At 41.1% G+C, this 24,275-nt stretch overlaps 1 protein-coding gene across 1 annotated transcript in view; it reads left to right on the forward strand.

Annotated features, from left to right (window-relative positions):
- Fmn2 (formin 2) overlaps window positions 1-24,275 on the forward strand; it is a 311,596-nt gene that overhangs the window by 89,579 nt on the left and 197,742 nt on the right. The window contains 2 exon segments of the mRNA NM_001427798.1: window positions 10,101-11,680; window positions 13,787-13,931. Of these exon segments, the coding sequence (NP_001414727.1) occupies window positions 10,101-11,680; window positions 13,787-13,931 (1,725 nt within the window).

Raw genomic sequence — 24,275 nt, forward strand, 5'->3', positions numbered from 1 at the left:
GGATTTAAATGCGAGTAGTCAACACTCAGATTGCTAATTGACATCGCAGCAGAGTGATAGTCTCTATTAGTCAATATTGAGGATCAAGCTCGGAGCCTTTTGTACATGCTAAGCCAATGCTGTACCATTGAGCTCCTCATTATCCATGGATTCTGTATTTGTGAACTCACCTACTGGCTAAAGTTGATTGCAGTGTTTACAATTCTGTGGTGTGTTTGCAGGCATTTGCAAACCTGTCCAATGCGGTTAAAAATCTTGTTCTGTGAAGTTCGTACTTTCTTAGGTAAATTTGAGCAAAGAGAAACCTGTAAACAGGTATCTTTTGTGTGGTTTATTAAATGGCCTGCCTTGCATGTTTCTGTGGTATTTCCTTGGTGCTTTCACTGCTTAACATGGCTTTACACTTAGTGTTAAAATGCTGCTGGCATTCCTAAGTGTCAGAAGACCTTGATGGACCTGGTAAAAAGACTACGTGTTAGTCCATCTTTGTTCTAACAAAAGTTAGAGAGTCCTGGGCCAGTGTTAGTATTCAGTGTTAGTGAATCAAAAACAGGTCTTAAATGAAACATCGTTCTTCTGGGACACATGTTTCAAAAAAAGAAAAAGGTACCCATGGATCATGTGACCAGATGTGACCCAAGGCTTGCAGAAATCTGGAATCTAATCTTGTATTTGCACTGCACCTAAGGAACAGTGAGTAGTTCAGCACTGAATAACTGGGGATTTTCAAAGACTTTGCTTAGGATGTGTTTGAAGAACTCAGGTTGGGTATATCTTATTTAATCCTACTACTATCCACTCTGCAGTAGGCCAGATGGGTGATGGGGTGTTAGTCACAGTTTAAAGGAGGATAGGCTTATGTCAGCTTGTGGTTTCAGGCTTTAGTCCATGGTCTCTTGGCTGTGTTGCTTCTAGGCCCAGGCTTGGTGAAACAGAACACAGGGCAACAGTGTACTGTGGAGCAAAGTGGCTCAACTCCAGGTGGACAGGTGACAAAAGCCTCCCAAACCACCTAGGCCTGGGCCCAAGATTGCCTCCAGAAACATGCAGCAGGTGATACACTCTCTCCAGCCAGATGCAGTGTCCTGGTTAGGAGGTCATGCATGGATTAATCCTTTGATGAACTTGGCACCCTCATAATCCATGCCCTCCTCAATAGCCCTATGAATTGGAGACCACACAACCAACAGGTGACCGTTTCAGGAGGAGGAGGGCGATTCATATCTTAACTATGACATAGGCTATGTTCATCATACAGATCATTAAAGACCTTATGAGCCTTGTGAGAAATTAACATGTTCTCAGCGAGCGGAGGTCAAAGTTTCTGACAAGGAAGTAGACTGCCTGGTGAAGGAGGCTGGGATGGACAGTAAAAGACACAGCAGAGCCAGTTAGGCATGCAGTCCTGAGATGCTGTGAGTCTCAGCTGAGGGATTAAATGATGCAGAAGAAATGATAACCAAGGAAGGGGTGTGGGCATGGTTACTGTGCCAGGTGCAGATTAATCTGAGTGACACTGGCATCAACTGGAGACTGATCAGAAATGGAATTGTATTCCTAACCCTAGGGACTCAGATAGCAAGCCAGGGTTGAACAAGTCCCCAGTGATTCTTGGGACTGTTCATCATGAGAGACATTGATCAGCTCTTAAGAGGGATTCAAAGCTCTTAGGACATGCTAGTTGGTTGGAGGTTAAGATACAGTTTAGATTTAAGGCCAATGGCAGGGTATAAAATAGCAGTAAGAGCCAAGCAGATACAGCATCCAAGTAGCAATGGGAAGGAAAGACTGGAAGTAACCAGCAGAGAGGAGAGATGGGTGGACGAGAAAGTGAATTCTTGATTGTGTATTGCAGCTAAGTTACGTAAAGATAAAATCCCGACCGCTGCTCCTACTGAAAAGCAAAACTAAACAATCAGAGCAAAAGCAGAGAAGGTTTTAGGGAAAAGATGAGAAAGTGGAGTTCGACATTGTAGAAGTCGAGAGGGAAAAAGGTTTTATGAAGAACGAGGTGAGTAGGAGTCTTGAGTAGGAGTCATAGCCAGGATGAAGGCCACTGTGTTTGATAACACGGGTGAGCACCAGTAGCATCGGGAGAGCAATTATGTTAGCATGGCAGGGTCTAGGGAACTCTCCATCACCAACTATCAGTCTTAATCTATTGCATTTGATTTTCTCTAGGATTTGCTGCCATTTGACAGCAGTTGAGTGGTAGCGTAAGGGAAATAAGTGCTCAAGAGATGGTACCTTCCATCCACACATCATGAGAGAGTCACGCTCATCAGAGTACTTTTCTTCTTTCTGGTACTGTCTGGGTAAATGTAGTGATGTATTTGCTCAGAGGATGATCCAGCAGTCTGCCAGAATACTAACTCAGTAAGTGGATGGACATTCCGAAAGCAGGAGAATGAGAGCAGCAGATTCCCTCCTTACATTGATCTGATTCCTTGTTACCTTGGATCTTTCCCAAATATATTATCACATCTACCAGGGTTCCTAATCAATGACTCCTTTTGGCTTCGCATCAATCTATTGGTCATCTGTTATGCTAAATAACAAGAGGATGGCTAGTTAACCAGTTTTTATTTCTAAGTTGTCTTCCTCACATGTATGTCACATGTCTTATGTACGTAGCATAGACTTTACCAGATTCATTTTGGGTTAAGCACATTATAATTTTCAACAATTTAGTATTGATTTTATTATAAAGTTCGGAGATTCTAGGGAGATATGTCAGTGGAGGAGCACTCCCTTGTAGCTTGAAGACCTAAGTTCTTCACAGCACCCACATTAAAAGCTGTGTGTGGCTGGCTGTGTGCACCCATAACACCAGTACTATGTGTAGGGTGGAGAGAGGTGATTTTGGGGACTTCATGGCCACTAGCCTGGCTGAAAAAATGCTAAGCCCCAAGTTCATTGAGAAACCTTGTCTCAGTGAACAATGCAGAGAATGATAAATGAAGACATCCAGTATCCAGCCCTAGCTCCATAGTCCTCCCTCCCTCCCTCCCTTCCTCCATCCTTCCCTCCCTCCCTTTCCCCTTTCCCTCTCTCCCTCTCTCCCCATACATTCTGTTTGAACTCTGAGAAGCTCTTGTTCCCTGTAATGAGTTCCACTTTAACAAACCCTTGAAAAGTTACCCATAATTTCTTATATCTCATATGTCCTAGTATTTTCCCCCTTTCTTGAAATTTGCCCTAAAAGTTGAAATTATTTGTATTTTACTTTGTGTAAGTAATCATACCTGTTTGAAATCTGGATTTACTTTCTATCTATGGGATCCTGTCTAGCATATGTTAAGTTATTGTAAATCTAGAATGCTATTGGCTTGTTCCAAAACCTTAGTGGGTTTTTTTTTTCTTGTAGAATTCAAAACATGACAGATAGAACTTACATGGCTTGCTGAGGAGTAACTTTCCTCTTGTGTAGATGTGGGTAGTGTCCTTGTTTGTCAATAAAGGGACATAAAAATCAGCAGAGCTTACAAATCTGAGTGAGGTAGACAATGAATTATGCGTGCCATGTCACCATTTACAAAATCAACTTAGTATTATTTTACCATGAGTAGTTTTTACATTGTAGTCTCTGAAAGGACCATGCTGTCACAACAACTTTAAAGATGTGGCCATTAGCTTCTCAGCAAAAACTTGCTTGAGTGTATCTTGGCATCTTTTGTGACAATGGTAACCTTAATGTCACTGTAATGGGTTCTTTTTCTGGGAATCAAATAATCTTGCACTTGAGAACATGTTTTTGGCTAACATTTGATTCTCTCAGTGGCATTTTGTATTTTGCGATATTCAAGTGTTCAAACAATTTATAAGAACTGACCATCACCACCCACATTTAAGATTATACAGGAAAAGAAATCTTTTGGCTATGCGATTGCATAGAATTGTTGAGCCAAATAGGAGAGCAATGTCTACTTCTCTTGATTATTTGGGGATTTGAAACAGTATTTGTAAATGCAGATAATCTCAAAATCGGTACTACATAACTACATTGCTTTTTATATTGTTTCAAACAGGTTTGTCTAAATCTGTCTACAAGTAAAAACTATTATAAAGATTCTTCATAAAATGTCAAAGCTATACTTTGCCCTTCTTTTAAAAGAGTGACGTAACTTTTATAGCTGTTGCCATGAACATTGGATAAACTGTTGCACAATTCTGGAAATGCTGAGAGCATTTCTGTAAAGGGAAGAAGTCTAAGATAACAGAGTGTGTTTCTCCAATGTCAAGTCCTTTGAGAATTGGATAGACATCTTCGAGTTGTAGCCTGAGAAATGGGAGTTTACGTTCCAGGCACTGGACACAGGGAACAGGCTCCTAACTCGAGGACTCTTCATGGACCACAGAGTGCCTGGCAGTCTCTTAGAGATTAAATTGTGGCTTTGTCAGTGGCTTGGCTCCACAGATCTTCTCTTCATGTGGGTCTTGAGCATAGAATGTTTGGTTACATGGCCAGAAGACAGCAAGGCCTTTTTGTTGATAATGACCTATATTTAACATGTAAATTCCTCAAAATAAAAGATAACCCATGGAGAAATGAACATTACTGTTGACAAGCAATACACTGTGTCCCTAAGAATACAACAGACACTGTTGCCATGGGTGCTGTGAGTTAGTCCTCTGCAAGAGCCAGCCAGCCCTTGGTAGGTAACCCTAGATAAGGAAGGGCAGATACGATTCTTTGATGACTCAGCTAAGTTGAGAGCTGAAAATCTTAGGTTTTGGCATGGGAAGAACTTAATTACTCTGCTTCCTCGATAAAACAAAAAGAAGATTGGACCTTCTGATATTCTGTGGAATGAGTTAAATGTGGTCAAAAAGGAAATGCAAATTCTGGAAAACTGTGGGGTTTTTTTCCCCCTCTGAAGTGGAAATAATGTAAAAAGTAGGAAAATCTCTCTCATCCCATCTTTTCTTCCTTTTTCTTTGTCTATAAACTTACCTGTAAGAAAAACTTCTCTAACAGGATTTTATCTCCTGTCTTTGTAATGTGATTATTAACATCTTCAAGAATGCCTTAACTCTGTTCGTTCCTGGCACCACACAACTAGTTATGATATATATTATAGATTTATCATTGGAATTTTATTATATCACCATTTTCTCTACCATTTCTTAATTGTACTTCTTGCTGTGCCATACACTTGAAAATCTTTAAACCTTAAAATATGTGTATATTTCTATATTATCAGTTCTTTATTTTCTTAACTCTTTAAATTATTTAAGTGTGTTACTTATCTCATTATTTTGAAAAGTGAATGAGATACGTATTAGTACATTGAGTATATTTAGGTTGGCCTAGTGTTACAACCATGTAATCTCAGCTACCCAAAGGCTGACACACGGGCATTACAAGTTGAAAGACTGTCTGAAATGCAGGTTCAAAGTCAGTCTTGGAAACTGCCTCAAAATGAAAGACAAATCAGTATAGCAAGGGCTAATGGGACATCGAGGATGAGGTCCTAGCTTCAGTACCTAATACCACAAAACAAACAAACAAAGTAAACGAGTAAATTTAATTAAAGTGTTCGGCTCAGCCCTAAGTCCTTTCCCTTTCTCACAAAGCACCACTTACTATTTCCTGTTCTTTTCTTTTAAATATGCATTAACATTTTATTACCATTAGGAATGGGAAAGCACAAAATGTGGAAATGTGTTTCAAAAGCTTAATTTTTTAAAATGATTTTTCTTTAATCTTTTTTTTACAGTCCAGTCTTCACTCCCCTTCCAGTCCATACCCTGACCACTCCCTATCCCATACTTTCTTCCTTCTGCCCCCTTCCCACTCCAAGAGGATGTCCCCACCTCCCCATCCCCACCTTACCTGACCTCCCCACTCCCTGGGGCTTCAAGTCTCTGGAGGGTTACCTGCATCTTCTCTCACTGAGTACAGACCAGGCAGTCCTCTGTCGTATATGTGTTAGGGGCCTCATATCAGCTGGTGTATGCTGCCTGGTTGGTGGTCAAGTGTCTGAGAGACCTCAGGGTTGCAGATTGAGACTGCTGGTCCTCCTACAGGTTTGCCCTACTTGCTTTTCCCTAATTGAACCACAGAGGTCGCCACCTTCTGTCCAATTGGATGAGTGCTAATGTCTGCATCCAATTCATTCAGCTGCTTGTTGGGCCTCTCAGAGGGCAGCCAAGCTAGGCTCCTGTCTACAAGCTCACCACAGCATCAATAACAATTTTAGGCCCCGGGGCCTCCTCTTGATCTGGATCCCAATTTGGGCCTGTCACCGAACCTCTTTTCCCTTGCTTGGTCTCTTCTCCATTTTTGTCTCTAGTTCTTTTAGACAGGAACAATTCTGAGACAGAGTTTTTGACTGTAGGATGGCAACCCCATCCCTCCACTTGATGTCCTGTCTCTCCACTGGAGGTGGACTCTACAAGTTCCCCCTCCCCCACTGTAGAGCACTTAATCCAAAGTCCCTCCCTTTGAGTCTTGAGAGTCTCTCACCTTTCAAGTCTCCAGTACATTCTAGAGGGTCCCCCCACCTCCTGCCCGCTGAGGTTGCCTGTTTCCCTTCTTTCTACAGGCCCTCGGGGCTTCAGTCCTGTCTCCCCCTTCCCCTAACACCTGATCATGCTCCCCCTTCCCCTCCCTGTTCCCTCTCGCACCCAGGCCCCTCCTCCTCTGTGCCCCCACCAACCTTCCAGGATTGCTTTCTTCTTCTTCCCAAATGGGATTGGGGCATCCTCACTGGGCCCTTCAGCTTGTTAACCTTTTTGAGTTCTGTGGACTGTATCCTGGGTATTCTGTACTATTTTGGCTAATATCCATTTATTGGTAAGTACATTCCATGCACGCCCTCTCGGGTCTGAATTACCTCACTGAGGATGTAATACAACATTTAGCAGGTTTAGTTCATGAGTGATTTCATGATATTTTAAGCCATAGAATACAAATGCAATGTGAGAGGGAAATTGCTAATCTCTCAGAAGCTGTAGTATTTCTTAGCATCAAAAAAAAGGTGAAAATTGATTGTTTGAATCATATACCATAGAATCATAACTAAAAAAAATTTTAATTATAAAATTCATATAGCTTTCTCTATGATAAAAACCTGTTCTTCTCTCCTTCCCGTCATTACATGGTTCATATCTAAGACTTTATGCATCTAGGAAATAAACTACTACTGAATCACAGCTTCAGTCCCAAATAAGTAATTGATATGATCATTTAGCTTTTAAATTTTACTCTTTTGGAAAAGAACCCAATTCATTTTTCTCCATACAACTTAATCGGAAAATTTGGTTTCAATTCTACCAATTAGGCTTTGATGCTGAACGAGTTGAACACATTGGGTTGCTGCTTGTTAAGATGTTTTAATAGATACGTTGGAAAGTTTAAAGGATGTTCTTAATCTACCCAGAAATCTGAAACTTTTGGGGTGACAGTCACAAATTAGAATGCAAGTTGTACATTTGTTACAGAGATGCTTCAAATATCCAGATCCTCACTGTCACACTCGGCATGTCCCTTAGTGTTTTCTACTCAGTGACATCATCTAACAGGTTAAACCTAGCTGCAAGGGAATCTTTAAGTGTCATTTTCTTCCCATTTCTACAAACAGAGGAAGGAAGCATTTAGTTGGGTGAGCCAATAATTGCACCATTATCTAGAGTGGATTCCACTCAAGAGATTGTTCTAAGCAGGTCAGTCCCAGTGTATGAGAACTGGCTCCAGGATGCTGTGGCGCTGAAGGAGGCAGACAGCTTGAGAATCATGATTTCTTAGATACTTACTCACAGAACTGTGGTCCTCAGAAGCAGCAAAAACAATGAACTCCCTTGAATAGAGTCAGAAGTAAAGTTGTGTATATTGGTGAAGTTAAATGTGGCTTTATCCAGGCAAGAGCACAACTGGTTTATTTCACACTAATATTAATGTCAGGGACATTCCTAGCATTAGAGCCCAGTCATAAAGCTCCACATACGACTCCAATATTCTTCATCTTTTACAGTGTGCTGGGAAACTATAAAGGAAGGCTGATAAGGGTTATGTAAGTATAATCAGGATATTATTACATGGCTGCAGCCATGTCAAAGTGAAATCCTCCAGAAGACTTTGTCTGGTACCAGTTATCTTGTGCAATATGACTCATTTTAACCTCTTGCTAACTGGCTATATAATTAAGAATTTTAAAGTCTTCTAATACTCCCTGTTGCTGCTACTGTAACTCCTACTATCATTAGCGTTGAGTGTGTTTGAGTAGATGGTCTATAAATGTGGTGACATACATATTTATTAGAACTCTAATAGCTGTTACAGTGTGCAGCCATGATCACAAAATCTTTTTCTTCTCTCACTTTATTTTTCTAGATGTCCAGTGATTTTCTTCTAGTTTTTCTATATTTAAATTGGTGATAAAAATGGGTTAGCTTAGTTAATAGCATTTACGAATTGGGTTTGGTACATCTCTTCTGTAATTTTTTTTTTTACTGCATTTCATTCATCAAAAATTTACATTTTCACTTATTTGTTTGTTTATGTGCATGGGGGTACATGAACATCACGTGTACTTGTGGAAAGCAGAAGACAACTGTCAGCAGTAGATTCCCTCCTTCTAGCATGTGGGTTCTAGGGAATCAAGCTCAGATCATTGGATTTGGTAATAACCCAATAGTGTAATGAGTGCCTTTACTTGCTAAGCCATCTCACTGGTTCCTCAAGGAACCCTTTTATAACCATTAATGGAAAAAAATAGGAACTCTGATTAATATTTAGAAGCCTCATTTATCCACATGCCAGGAAAGTGGGGATGCTACAATGAGTAATCTGGTATGAAAAGAAAAAGCCGAATGGTCAAGGATTTGTTGAGATGAGTTTCATTGTTAGAGTTTTCTTATGGTTATGTTACTTATGTTTGTTAACATTCTAATTATAGCATGGAGATTGGTACAGTGGTTAAATAGGGAATAAAATAGGATAAATAAAATAGGGACATTTTTCATCATGGACTACTTAGAAAATATATGAAACCAATTGTATATATTAATATTATGGTCTTTTGTATGGATATTGTTGAAAAATTATGATATAGGGGTTTGTGTGTGTGTGTGTGTGCCTATGTTTATACAAATCATATGTACCCTCCAAATTTGTTCATTTAAAATGTCTGTCTTTATAACATTTGGAGAACCATCAGTGAACACCTTTTGAAATGCTTTGAGCAAAATATTAAAATTGTAAATGTGATAACAGGATTATGACCTATTCATAATGTGTATGCCCGTGACTTTATGTGTCAATAAGCCATCACTTATCCTTATTGGAGACTCTGATCATTTCTAAAAAAAATAGTGATTGCCTTTAAAATTCTAATGTAACTCCCAGAGACTCTGGGGAATGTCCTAATAGCACCAATTCATAGTCAGAAAGGCAAACATTTATCTTGTAGAATGTTCTTCCCTGTTCTTGGCTACTATTTTAGCTTCATTTCTGTTATTGTGATAAAACATTCTTACCAAAATCAAGTCATCAGGGAAAAATAATATGTCTTATAATTCTGGGTCACAGTCCATCATTAAGGAGAACTCATGGCAGAAACTTGAAGCACTAGTCAGGATGCATCCCCAGTCAAGAGCAGAGCATCCATTCATTTCTCTCTTCCCTGCTAGCTTTCTTTACTCATTTACAGTTCAAGGGCCTTGTGAGGGCGGGTACTTCTATCCCACATCAATGAATGTAACCAGGACAAACACCCACGGACTTGCCCACCGGCTAACCTGATTTAGGGACTTTCTCTTTATGCTCCTTTCCCAGGTGATTCTAGATTGTGATAAGTTGACATTTAAAACTAACCATCAAAGTGGCCTATCCTCAGTGGCACTGTATAAAGGTGAGACAGACAAGGATTTTAGGATCCAATCGGAGTATGTCTGAACCACTTTAAAATCCAAGGGTAGAAAAGAGGGTGCACTCTGAAAGTAAAATCTTCTGTGGCAGAATCTTTCTGGAGGCAATCCAAGTGTTACTTTGTGTAGTTTTCCCGGGTTTTTGTTTGTTTGTTTGTTTGCTTTTTTTTTTTTTTAGATATTTGTATTTTTCCACTATCTTACTAATTGTGACACTCCTTGTCTCTCAGGAAGTTTTCGATGTGAAGTCTGAAGGGCAGGCAACTGTAATTCAACAGCTGGAACAGACCATTGAGGATCTGCGTACAAAAATAGCTGCGCTAGAAAAGCAATATCCATCCCTGGACTTGGAGGGACCCAGACTTGAGAATGGGTTGACAGCCTCAGCAGACGTCAGTCTAGATGCTCTTGGTTTGCATGGGAAGGTTGCACATCCTCCAAGGACTCTTGAGGCAAAATCAATACAGACTTCCCCAACAGAGGAGGATAGAATCCTGACACTGCCACCCCCAAAGGCACCACCAGAGGGTCTCCCAGGGCCCCCTGCAGCTGAAAGTGGAGAGTCAGCCCTTCTAACCTCATCCTCTGGACCTCAGACAAAATTCTGTTCAGAGATTTCTCTGATTGTGTCTCCAAGGAGAATATCAGTACAGCTGGATGCCCAACCAGCCATGCAGAGTACATCACAACTACCGCCACCTCCTTCTCTCCTTGGGGCTGATAGTCAGGGACAGCCCTCCCAACCTTCTCTGCATCCTGAGTTGGAAACCAGCCATGAACATTCTGTTTTCTCCTCCTTTGAAAACAGCTGTAATATCCCACCTGCACCACCTCTGCCTTGTACAGAGTCCTCCAGTTTCATGCCTGGCCTGGGCACAGCAATTCCCCCACCTCCCTGTCTCTCCGACATAACAGTGCCTGCTCTGCCCAGTCCTACAGCCCCAGCCCTACAACTTACCAATCTACAGGGACCACAAATGCTGCCAACCCCTCCACAACCTCCTTCTCTCTCTGGACCAGGAGTACCCCCTCCTCCACCTCCCCCTCCTCTCCCCGGAGTAGGAATACCTCCCCCACCTCCTCTTCCTGGAATGGGAATACCCCCTCCCCCTCCTCTCCCTGGAATGGGAATACCCTCTCCCCCTCCTCTCCCTGGAATGGGAATACCCCCTCCCCCTCCTCTCCCTGGAGTGGAAATACCCCCTCCCCCTCCTCTCCCTGGAGGAGGAATACCTCCCCCACCTCCTCTCCCAGGAGGAGGAATACCCCCTCCTCCTCCTCCTCTTCCTGGAGTGGGAATACCCCCACCCCCTCCACTTCCTGGAGTAGGAATACCTCCTCCCCCTCCTTTACCTGGAGTGGTTATCCCCCCTCCTCCCCCTCCCCCTCCCCCTCCTCTCCCTGGAGTGGGAATACCCCCACCCCCTCCACTTCCTGGAATGGGAATACCTCCTCCCCCTCCTTTACCTGGAGTAGGCATACCCCCTCCTCCTGCTCTACCGGGAGTTGCCATTCCTCCACCTCCTCCTCTACCAGGTATGGGGGTTCCACCTCCAGCCCCACCTCCCCCTGGGGCAGGCATCCCCCCACCCCCACAGTTACCTGGCTCAGGTCTTCCTCTCTCCTCACAAGATGGGAGTAGCACTTTACCAGCTGCACCTCAAGGGTGTGGATTTCTTTTTCCTCCATTGCCAACGGGCTTGTTTGGATTAGGGATGAATCAGGACAGAGTGGCTAGGAAGCAGCCAATAGAGCCTTGCCGACCAATGAAACCTCTCTATTGGACAAGAATTCAACTCCATAGTAAAAGGTAATCCAAAAGCAAGCTAATACCTTCAGTTTCTTTCCACCAGGGGACACTTACTGTAGAACTTCGTGGGGAAGTAAAATTTAATGTATTATAAATACAACTATAAAACCGATTTTTAACATCGGTTTTCCCCGAAGTGATTATTTAACCTTGCAGACTTTTCTCTTGGCAGCATCGAAGGTAGAAAAATATGGCATATTTGCATCTGTGTGAGATTAAATTATATCTATATGTAGTGTTTTGTTTTCAAGATAAAGGGGTCCATTTTTCTTAGCATACATGTTTTTGCCTGTAGTTACAAGTCTTGACTGCCCCATATGCTCAAATGATCTGAAACAAGGCTTGTCCGCAAATGCAGCACAGAAGCAGGCGTATTTGTTGCACAATTAGCTTGCAGTCTTTGCTTTTGCTAATTAAGTCTTTATTATCAACCAATGACAAGAATGTATATTGAATCCATGGGAACACCGACTCTAACTTTCCTGGATGAGCTCTGCACCTTTAAAAGGCACAAACTTGCATTAGGAGTCTGTCTTGATAAAAACACCACACAAAGCCACCTCCAAACTACGTGTATAAAGTACCTTAACTTTGAGAGTGCCCTGGGACTTCTGGGGAAACAAGGCCAAGTCACACAGCCATGGTTGGGAATGACCATTGCCAAGTAACACCTTTTCCACAGTGTGTTCAGGTTGTCTACATGCCATCTTCTCCCCAGTCTCTGAGACTGAGCTGGAAGGCTTGGTCATTAAATACAGGGATAAAGGTGCGAAAAGCACACGCTTTAGATGCCTCTGGCTTTTAAAATTCTATTTTATTATAATTCTTTGATGTATTTCAAAGAAGGGGCATGCATTTAGGAACAGGATTCTGTTGCAATTTTTGTATTGATTTTCTCTTCACTAAAGCTTTTCAGGAGAGGATACGCTATATATTCTGAACCCCCCCATTCTAGACTGTTTTCCTTGTGTGTGACCATTTATATACATTGATGGATCTGGGTGTTTTTTTGGTATTTTTGTATTTAAGATTTGTATCATATATGAGTGTTCTATCTGCATGTACACTTGCATGCCAGCAGAGGGCATTAAATCCCAATATAAATGGGTGTGAGCTACCCTCTGGCTGCTGGGAATTGAATTCAGGACCTCTGAAAGAGCAGACCAGTGGACCCTGTCCCCAGCCCTTGACATATCATTCTAAGCTGTAGTCAAACCCAATCTCTCCAGGTACAGGATATGCTCTCCTTCATTCCTGCACTCTTTATAAATGGCTTTTACTTTTCTTTTAGGGGCACTGCAAATGACAGTGGCCAGGTGGGTGGCAATGCTCAGAGAGAGGGCATTGTCTTAGAAACATTTATCTTTTATAAGGACTTTTATTTATCTTTCTTTGCATGTATGTATGTACAGCACACGTGTGCAGGTGCTCTTGGAGGCTAGAAGAGGCCATTAGATCTGCTGGTGCTAGAGAGCCAGGTGGTTGTGAGTTGACTGACGTGGGTGCTAGAAACTGGGCTCAGATTATTCTGGAAGAGCAAGAAGAGTGTCTAATTTCTGAGCCATTTCTCAAGCCCTATAATGCATATACACACATACATACATAATACACATGTATATGTGTGTATGCATTAATCCAGCACTTAATTTTTTGAGATTGGATCTTATAACAGAGCTCTGGCTGGACCTAGAACTTACTGTGTAGCCTAAGGTGGCCTTGAACTCACAGTGATAGGATTAAACGTGTTTACCACCTCACCTCGCCTTGGAGACATTTACTTTTCTTTAACCCTCAGTTAATCTATTAGGCTAAGTCAAATCAGGATGTGGGTAATCAAGCCTTCCTTGCTGCTCTAGCCCATGCTGAGAGGCGCTTGCTTTGATGTTTTCATAGGGGTGACTTTATAATGAGGAGTATCAGGAAGTTGTCAGTATTCATGTCTTATTCACATAGATGACATTTTAGCTTTTCATCAAGCTGGTAACACATTCTTTCCTCCTTATGTTCTTTCAGTGCCCCCTCTCTCTTCCTTCTCTGTGTCCTCTTTGTTTTTGATCATCATGATGTAGGACTTTGCCCTTTATTTTTTATTTTTATTAATTTTAGAGATTCCAGCCCTTCGCTTATTTGGGAAAAGATTGAAGAGCCATCCATAGACTGTCATGAATTTGAAGAATTATTTTCTAAAACTGCAGTGAAGGAAAGAAAGAAACCTATTTCTGACACAATTTCAAAGACAAAGGCTAAACAAGTGAGTATTTCTCTGCTTTCTGATTGTAGTGGCCTTCCAACACAGTCTGAACTTTCATTAGGAGAGCAGCCCGAAATGGTTTATGATTGGTGTGTCTCCTTGGACCTTCGACAGATAGCAAGGTAGGGCTGGAAATTTAGAATGTGTTGTTAAGTAAGATTGACCCAGGAAGAACAGGTGAAACTGTCCAGAGATTACACCCTGACTATTTTTCATTGGTACACATTTCCTACTCTCTCCCATTGTTTATTTGTTATTGTTCTTTTCCTTGATTGAGTTCATCTGAGGGTTAATATCCATGGAAAGAGACCAGCAAGGAATATACTTTTGCCATCATCGCTTAAATGGGTGCCATTAAAACCTAGCTACCTCTTTATACTGTACTTGAAAGATCCTTTGATCTAACCTGTGACAGGAATCAGAAAAAGAAAGGAAGCAGGGTGTCTGAAGAAACACATTTCTGAACATTTTGAATGGGTAGATCCATTGGCCTTGGCGATGAAATGACACTCTAAATTTAGTCTCCAGGATGCCGTTCAACAAGATTGGCAACACTTCACAGTAGTGAACTGGAGACATTAGAAATGCAATGGAGAAATACCTGCATTTTATAACTTTGTGTGAGGTGGGAGGCACAACACTGTGGAAGAGGTCAGTCTTAGTGGGAAGAAATGAGGCCATGTCCTAGTACTCCTCTCTCCCAGTCTCCAAACCCGTGACAGCCAATGGAGCCTAGACTTTCTGCATCTGACCAGGAAGTTGCAACAAGGTACATGGAACTGCATTGCTTCTGTTAATATTTCAGAACAGACCACACCTCCACATTGGTCATCAACAAATCCATCCAGGGATGGAGGTGTTAGAACAGGATAGATTAACTCCCACAATCCATAGCAGCAACCTGGATGGACAGACTAGTACTAGGCATTTTGTAAGGATATGAACCTAGACAAATGTTGATCTTTTACTCGATTTCTGAGACTATTATATTGCACTCTAGAAGCTTCTGGTAGGCATCAATCAATACTAGTAAACATGACCTACCTTCAGCTTTACCAATTATCAAAATTATTTAATAAATTAACTGGTTAGTTGATTAAGGGAGAAAGGCTTATAAGTATTCCCGACTATTCTTAATAGAGATTGAAATATAAAAAAGCATTTGTGACAATAATCAGTCCAAGGGGATACTTTTTTTTTTCCCCAGAGCTGGGGACCAAACCCAGGGCCTTGCACTTCCTAGGCAAGGGCTCTACCACTGAGCTAAATCCCCAACCCACCAAGGGGATACTAAGGTAATGGAAGGATCCACATTTTCTCTAAGAGAGAGACATAGTTAACGACTCCTCACATGATACAGTTGTATAGAGCACTCTCAGGCTGGGCCTTCTTACCTCTTCTCATCGACCTTTTCATGGCCAGATATAGAAATTTTGTTTCTACAACATCGGGGCAGAAAGGGCAGAATCTGGAGAGAGGTGCACAGGCAAACATTCACTTGACTGTAGGGTGGGAAGTCTCTTCTGTGGGGACTGAATACTCAGCTAAACGAGTCTTTCCCTTTGCATCTCCCAATACCAGAAGCTTCATTAAATGAATTCAGATGAGAAAGATAGCCTGTGTGTTGGCTGGCATTGTAGGACTTCTGTATTTGATATAGTACTCAGTTTTTGGCTTACTGAAGTACAATTTATATCTCCTCAAATCCTCAAATTAAAGTTGTTGGCATGAGATAGCCTCTTTCCATACAAGCACTGCATCTGTGTTTAATACCAGTCCAGCAGGATTACCTCATTCTGTCACCAAGAGGTTTTGTAAACTCCCCCCAACCTCCGCCCCCACCCCCCTTGTGTCCCCTGATGAGCTTTGCAGTGTCAATTTGGCCTAGTATTAGAACTGAGTTCAAGTCTGTTTTTTAGGGAGATAAAAATTCTTTTTCTTTTGTGCTGGAAAATCTGCTGCAAAGAGATATATTATAGGGAGAAAAATAAAACCTAATTTTATTTCATTCGAATGCATTTGGAAGAAAAATGCCTTTCTTCTAATTCCCTGAGAAATTCTGAATTTTGTTTAGGAAAGTATATTCTCAGGGATGTGTTTATGGACATTCTCTTTTATGGAAAACATATCCTAGTGATATGGGCACACATTTTGCTGTCTCATGATCCATTCCCAGGAAAATGAATAGCTTTTAACACCAATGCTTTTATGGAGGTATTTCAAGAAATTGTTAGTATATACAACGGAAAATGGAAGTTCTGCTTTGCTTTAAATATTTTAAAAAAAATCACAAAAAGATTTTCCTGTGATCTGTCTTCTTACAAAGAAGGTCATGGTGAAAGCGTTGTTGTTTAACAGTGTCCCTGGGGTATTTCCAATGTTGTAGGAGAGATGTTTCCAGTATGATTTTAGAACGTTCCTCTGCTAAGTACACTGCCTTCCGGCATATTGAGAAGGAGGGTGATACTCTGGATAGAACAGTGTTTCTTATGTTGTGTTTCTATATTCTTTTTGTTCCAAAAAAGTCCCTGAAGAGACAACAATTTGTATTTCACTCATGAAACACGTATTCATCTTTATTCTCGCTGCCCTCTTTACTTTTTATTTTGAAGTATTATGCGTCAGGAAGTTAGCAGCAGAGGTGAGAGGACTTGATCAGATGACAGCCTGACAGAGTTGCTAATAGGTAAATGAGCGTGGATGCCTTCGAAACTGCATATTCATCGAACCCAAAAGAATAACAAACCTATCTGTTAAGAAATAGAAGCAAAACTAGAAATAGCTCATTTGGTGTTTGTGTCTGAGCTGCTTAGACTCTGGCCCAGTTTTAAAGAGTATTTTAGAGCCAGGAAGCATTTAGACTGCTTTCTTCCCTTCTGTGTTGGTGGCGATATGAATATAGGCCATGACCCTGTCACCTCATGGTCTTTATCATTGAATAAAGATTAAATTCAGAGTTTGAGATCAGTAACCTGAAAGAATTTTATTCAAAAAGCTTTGGTAATTGAAATAAAGTGTGTCAAACAGAAGCTTCTAGTCAATTGTATGTCCAGTGAAATCAGGAGAATATATCTATTATTTTGGGAAACATGGGAAATAGCTGCTAGACAGCAGTGGACACAGAAACCATAAGTTACATTGGGCCAGCAATTTGCCATGCATCCTTACTACTCTTAGAACTTCTCTTATCTCATTTAACAGCCCCCAACACACACACACACACACACACACACACACGCACACGCACACGCACACGCACACGCACATACACACACTCATGAGGTGGATAGACATTGGCCCACAGTACAGAGAAGCACTGCATGAGAAAACCTTCCATGATATTCCCAGCTTACTAAGGGCACAACCCAGTTCAATCTCCAGCCATTTTCCTCCAGAGTATTTGTCCTTTACAATTAAATGATAAATATGGTTGTGAAATATCTTCTTTCAATATATATGGAGTCTCAAATGATAAATTTTAAAACAAGTGTTTATTCTTTATGTCAAATATTTAATGAACTGTAATTAGACTTATATAATTGTATTTGGAAGTACTTTTGGAGGAAAAAACCCTTTTTCACACATACGAACAGATTTTGAGAAATTCATAGGCTATGGTGCCATACAATGTGACATTTTCTTAGTTAAATAAAAATGTGTCTGATTGATGGCTGCCGTAGATACATAAACTTCTGTAAGCAGAACCAAGAAAGGTGATTTGTGGCATTTGATTAATGAAGAGTGGCAGACAGCCACTGTGGTTATGGTTAGATGGTGTGTTTTTTATTTACCCAACAACACCTAAATAGCCTCTGTCTGGTTTGCCTGCAGCAGGTAGTGTCTAGTCCTAGGCAGAGTGTAAGGGAACGTGCTGCCCACGATGTAAGTGTGCACACAGAGGGCAGACTCTGTGCTAAAGAAATCTGTGTGATTTTTCTACACATCGGGTGATACGTGAATGACCACTTATTATGACAAAACTTACCAAAGATTTCTTCTCTTTGTCTTACTGAAATGTTCTTCCCAGGGTTAGGGGGGGAAACTATTTAGGAAGGTTAAATATATTCTTTATAAGATATATTTCAGCCTTTGGAAAAGGTGGTTAGAGAAAAAATAAGCAGAAAAAAAAATTGGCTTATGGTAAGGAGAGACAGTGAGTGAATTTGTTAAAATTCACATTTAGTACAGTTGTGCTAAGGGCTTAGGTAGTTGGTGTTCTACTATGTCCAGGCGTCGTGCATTGCCTCCTAAACTGAGATTTTCATTTAAGAATGACATAGTAACAATGGGCAAAGAACCCCTGCACCCGCTGACCCATGGGGGAGTGCCTATCACAGAACCTCTGGGCACTGCCGCCCCAAATGGCAGTTGCCTTTAAAATGTTACTTCCTATGGCACAGGGAATTTGGCAGATGTGTGTACTTTGTTTCTGAGCTGCCTAACACTAATATAACTATGAAAAGTATAGAAAAGGGCATTTATTTAGTGTGTGTGTGTGTGTGTGTGTGTGTGTGTGTGTGTGTGTGTGTGTGTGTGTAGTCTATGCTTTGAGTGTGTCTAAGTTCCACAGAAGCAAGAAGAGGGTCCCTGATCCCTTGGGGCAATTGGGAGTGACCCAAAGAGGGTGCCGAGAACTGATCTCTGGTCCTTTGCAAAAGCGGCAGGCAGTCCTGGCTGCTCAGCCATTGCTCCAGACTGTGTCCTTTATAACGTTTAACATGTGGTTTTAATATTCTACGTTCCAGCTGCAGGCCTTAGAATGTATTTACATAGGAAACCACATCAAAATACAAAGCTATAATTAGACAAACATAGGTTTCGTGGAATCTGGATTTGTTTTAGATGTTGAAAGATTTATTATTTTTTTTGAATATGCTGTTCCTATAGCTATGTGTACAGCATACCCAATCAATTCAACAGATTAAACAATAATAACTCTAGCTTTTGTTTTCTTTAGGCCGAAAAATGTTTATATACTTCTAAGCAAATGGCTAAAATGAGAAATCAGCAGTGTAATAAAAAAGAAAGCACAATTAGCTAATGATCGTTAACCTTGCTACATTTTACATTGGGTAAATTCCATTTGATAATAATGCACCTTACTTATATAGCCTTTAATCATGCTCAAGGATAATTCTTTTGGTTTATAACCACAGTAGTGTATATGGTATTATTACTGTGGCAGACTAGATATATAACAGAAAGACATTGAATTTTAATGGCTAGTATATTATTTTTATCCTTACAGAGCAGCCATAAGGATTAAAAAGAGAGTATACAATACAGCCTTCAGGCTAGGTTTTTGTGGCAGGTGATGAGAAATTTCTTTTTTTCCTCCACCGATTTAGAGGGCAGTAGATGTTGCAGAAAACACCAGGCTAGGATCTGTGCTTAGTCTCACTGGTGAACTTGTCTGCTAATAGTTGACAGTATAAATTTCCCAATTGCATCTTTTTGAACTTTGACCTGAAGAGAGCAGAGTCTCTCCTTTTATCAGGAAGTAGAGCAGAGGGAAATAATATATACATCAATCAGAGAGGTGGCTCACCTCTGTGAACCCAGCGCTTGGAGGTAGCTGCAGGAGGAGCTGGGATTTTAGGTATCTTTAGCTACCTAGGAAGCTTGAGACCAGCCTGAACTACAGCAGACATTTCACAAATCATGTGCAACAGCTGTAACTCTCAAAATGCTAGAGAGGGCGCAGAGGTTTCTACAGACCGTTCCTAAGTCATGTCCTAAACTTGGGTCTATCTTCAGGGTACCTGGAACATACTGAAGTCGCTAAGCACTGTGGGTGGTCAGGAGGCGAACGGAGTGTGCGTCTCGCAGGGATAAAGGCTGCATGGATGAGATGGAAACTGAAGTGGGCCTTGAAGAATTTATTTAGTTTAGATAGGCAGAGAGGATTAAGGGACGACTTTCGAGAATAAAACAGTGAGTGAAGATTTCCTTGAAGCTCATTTAAACCACAGTAAATCAGTCAACACCAAAAGCAGGCCCCTCCTGTGTGCTGCTGCTTGAAAGTTTCAGAGAGGTGAACATAGTTCATTCTTACCTGCATCCCATAGTCCCTCGTGCTTCCTGCTCATCTCTGTCAATGTTCAGGACTGCCTTCTTAGACATGAGAATGGGAATTAAATTTGCAGAAATTGGACCTGGAGGTCGTGTTGGAGCCATGTTAATAATGGCAGACTGTGTCTTTCTCACAGACAGCAAAGGATTTAGAATAATTGCAGAGAGCTGGGGATTATAATTTTTTTTGACTCATTTACTTACAATGTTGATAGTTTCCACCTTTTGTCTGTCTAAAGAGATGCTGGTAACAATAGCCAAATATTACAAACTAGTTCATTTTGGTAGAAGACATTAATTAATAATAATAGAATATTTAAAGCTGCAACTTTAAAGTTCTTATTTATGTATTTATTTCTTTAAAACATTCCCTGAGTTCTCCATAGGGACACCATGAGGATAAGGGTTCCTTATCTTCAAGTTTCCACATCCTGTCTTCTACTTGGTCTACTCAACTGGTGAAGTTTACCACGGTGTTTTGAGTATTTCATTGTTGTTTGAGTTTTAAATTATTTAATTATTTATTTATTTTATATGCATATACTGTCTGTGTCTTCAGACATGCCAGAAGAGGACATCGGATCCCATTACAGATGGTCATGAGCCACCATGTGGTTGCTGGGAATTAAACTCAAGACCTCTGGAAGAGCAGTCAGTGTTCTTAAACAATGAGCCATCTCTCCAGCCCTTTTTTTTCTCTCAAAATTTGATTTGACCTTTTTTTTTATAGCACTCCCAGTTATTGAATTAACTTTTTACATTCCATTTTTTGCCTTATTTCTTATTAAGCAGTTTGTACTTTCTTTGAATTAGTCCGGTTTATTCACGTCCTCTTTGATCTCATTGAATGTCATGAATTCTTTGAACTTTTGAATTCTTTGCCTGCAATTTCACATATATCATTCTTCCTGAAATCTGTTACTGTGTCACGGTTTACTTTTGGAGAAGTCATGCTACCCTGACATCATATTTCTTATGTTTTCTGTGTTGAAACTAGGGACCAGGCCGTTGGCTGATTTTTTTCAGAAATCTATATTATTCCATTTAAATATTTGTAGTACCCAAGTAGAACTAGGTTTTGGTAAAGTTGAGGTATAGTTTCTCACCAATAGACTATGGTTGTCACTTAGTAGCTTGACACTCAGCCCAGGGACTTAGACATGCTGCCCAGAAGCACTCTTGGAGTAGAAGAATTCTTCTGTTCTATAAAAAAGGCCAAGGATATGCTTTGTAGAGCATGGTATGGCGAGATGGGAGGAATGCCTTTGTGAGCCCATGCTGAAGCATCCCTTCCCCCGAGGTACCAGCCAGAAGACAGGTAGGTATAGTATAGAATAGAGTTTAGAGTCTATTTGGTCATAGGAAGGGGAGTTGAGGAGGGAGGAGAGAGAGAGAGAGAGAGAGAGAGAGAGAGAGAGAGAGAGAGAGACAGAGAGAGAGAGACAGAGAGAGAGACAGAGAGAGAGACAGAGAGAGAGACAGAGAGAAAGGAAGGAAAGCTGGGGTAGGGGAGGCAGCCCAGGAACAGGTGGAGAGAGAGAGGGGTGAAGGTAAAGAGGGAGAAAGGGGTCAGGGAGAGAAGACAGTCAGGGACAGAAAGGACAGAGAGAGCAAGGAGGGGGTAAGCAACCTCTTTTAAAGCAAAGCAGCCCTACCAGACTGTTGCTAGGTAACTGTTGGGAGGAGCGTAGAAGGAAAGCCAACAAGAAGATGGTGGATAAGGGCAGTGCAAAGACAGAATGGTAGCCAATTAAAAACAATCAGTCTTCCACCCCACACACAGACTGCAGTAACTTTAGAAAGCAAGGACAGAGCACTGTAAGACGTGTCTGAATGACTTACCTAAGGGGAGATACAGAAAGAAACTAAGCAGAGGGAAACTAGCTGTTCCTATCAGAGCATCAAAGAAAGAAACAAAAAGAAGACTAAGTTAACCATGGCAGAGAAAACAAAGGAAAGGAAATACGAGCAACCCACACTAGTGAAAATAAAGAACTTTAGATGGCATAAGATCTAATAAAGGAGAGAGGAGAGGACCGAGGTGGAATGAAGAATGGCTGCTAAGTTGAAGACCAAACACAAGAGAGTAAAATGGTAGAAGAGGGAAAGGAGAATGGGGAAGAAAGAATGGAACATGAAAAACCAAACCAAAACAAACCCAACACAACCAGTAAATGCTAGGTGGGTAGTTTATATCTGAGGTCTCCATATTTGAGAGGTTTTGATAGGGAGATCAGGAGCCTCAACCAGCCAATTTCCTATGCTAATGCTGGGTGGGGCAGGGGCAAGAGAGGGAGGGAGTGCAAGAGGAAGGCAAGACTGGAAGAAAGAAAAGAGAGCCACAGGTCCTGGAGCAGGGAATAGAGGAATCAAGACCAAAAGGGAAGATGTAAGGCAAGAGGAAAAAAAAAAGCTGAAATAGTTTAAATAGCGTAAACAAAAACTAGAAAAACAAAACATGAAAGAAACGGGGTTGCTGTCACTCCAGGGTTTCACTCCATGGCTGAATGCAGATATCTTTGCCACTGAGCTTTCTTTTCTGGGTCTTTGAGTTGGCACCTTGTACTGAAATGGAACCTTTGTTTTATTTGGCCTCCTGTGCTGGTGTTTGTTTTCTCTGCCAGCAACAAGGCCCTGTGGTTTGGGGCAAGTCCTTGTCATGACTCAAGGTCAAAGCTTCTTCTTAACTACCTCTTGACCAGTCTCTTTTTGCTTGTGACCCTGGATGCATCGGTATAGAAAATAAATATACATTTCTAGCATGTATTGGTAAAAAATTACAAAGAAGTTTATCAAGGCAATTTTTGGTGTACATTGATTTCTTACCATTAAACACTAAAGTAAATTTGTATACTAATGAGATAGTTATTATTACATTTTTTACATAAGGAATTAAATTCTGGTTAAATATTTGCTATTTCAAGACAAAGAGCATCTTCAACATTTTTCAGAATTGACTAATATTTTCATTTATAATCAACGCCGGGAGTGGCACTTCATTATATATAGCATAAAATGAAGGAAGGTCATTTAGGGTCACTGTTAGAAATTTTGTCCTAGCTCCCAGCCAAAATTCCTGGTATGAGGTTTTGTGAAACCTATCAGCAAATCAATTACCAATTCAAAAAGTGGAATATTCTAACACAACGCAGACCAAAGATGCATTCATTTGACACTTATATGCTGAAGAAGGGAGGTAGGAAGTAAAAAGGTATCTTTGTGTTCTGTGGTGAAATGTCATATATCTATACAAGGTAAAAAACCTTGTGTGCTTAGTGAAACTAAAATAGTTTCAAATGTGAGTCGAGGCAGTGTCATTGATCTGTGTGTTACTAGAGCCTGATCAGGCCAGAGTGCATGTATGCTCAGGACTAAGGTTATGATGATGTCATCCGGTTCACCATGGACACACACCACCTGCTGTGAACACCTCAGATTCCTCCTGTTTTTGATTTCTCATTGATTTTTGGTCGGCGCCCTCTACTGTCATCAGTTCTTGTTGCTTTTGAAAAAGTTCTTGACCACTGTATACGTGGATATAAATTTCATCATGTCTCTCCACTTCAGTTTCTTTGCTGTCTCCCTCTCCCTCCAACCCTGCCTCTCTCTTTCCTTGTCTTCCTTTCGTCCTTATCTCCTGTTGCCCTGTCTCCTCCTCACTCCTCACATTGAAACCCTTCTTCTCGACTTCCTACTGTCATGTCTTCTTTGTGCATCGCTGAGTTTATATAGAATTGCAGGAGTGCATGTGGGTGGGCTATTGTCTATTACAGTCTCCATAAGAGAGGCCGTGCCTGGTAGCTTGAGAAGCAGGAATTGTAGATGTTCTTTTTGTGTCTAGAGACTGGGCAAAGTTACTTTTATCTTTTCTGCTGTGGTCCCTTGATGCTGCCTTCTTTCAGTTCTGGGCCTATGGGAGACTGCATTGCTCCTACACTTCTGTCCCTAGTAGATTCACTTGCCTCTGCCCATGCCTCCTCTGGGAATTGACTTCCATGCTGCTCTTCAGGAGGGAGGAAAAAAAATAAGGCTCTTCCTATCATATAGCTCAGGCCTGAGTGCCACTACTTGGAGCTCTCCGCGGTTCTGACTTAGTCTTTCTACTGTAACTTGAGCAATGATTCTCAATCTTCCTTATTCTGCAACTACTTAGTACAGTTCCTCCTGTTGCAATCCCAACCAAAAAATTGCTTTTGTTACTAATTCATAACTGTAATTTACTACTGTTATGTATCATAATGTAAGCATCTGATAGGCAGAATATCTGCTATG

Source organism: Rattus norvegicus, chromosome 13, assembly GCF_021556685.1.
Source record: "Rattus norvegicus strain SHRSP/BbbUtx chromosome 13, alternate assembly SHRSP_T2T, whole genome shotgun sequence".
In the NCBI taxonomy this organism is placed as follows: Eukaryota; Metazoa; Chordata; class Mammalia; order Rodentia; family Muridae; genus Rattus; species Rattus norvegicus.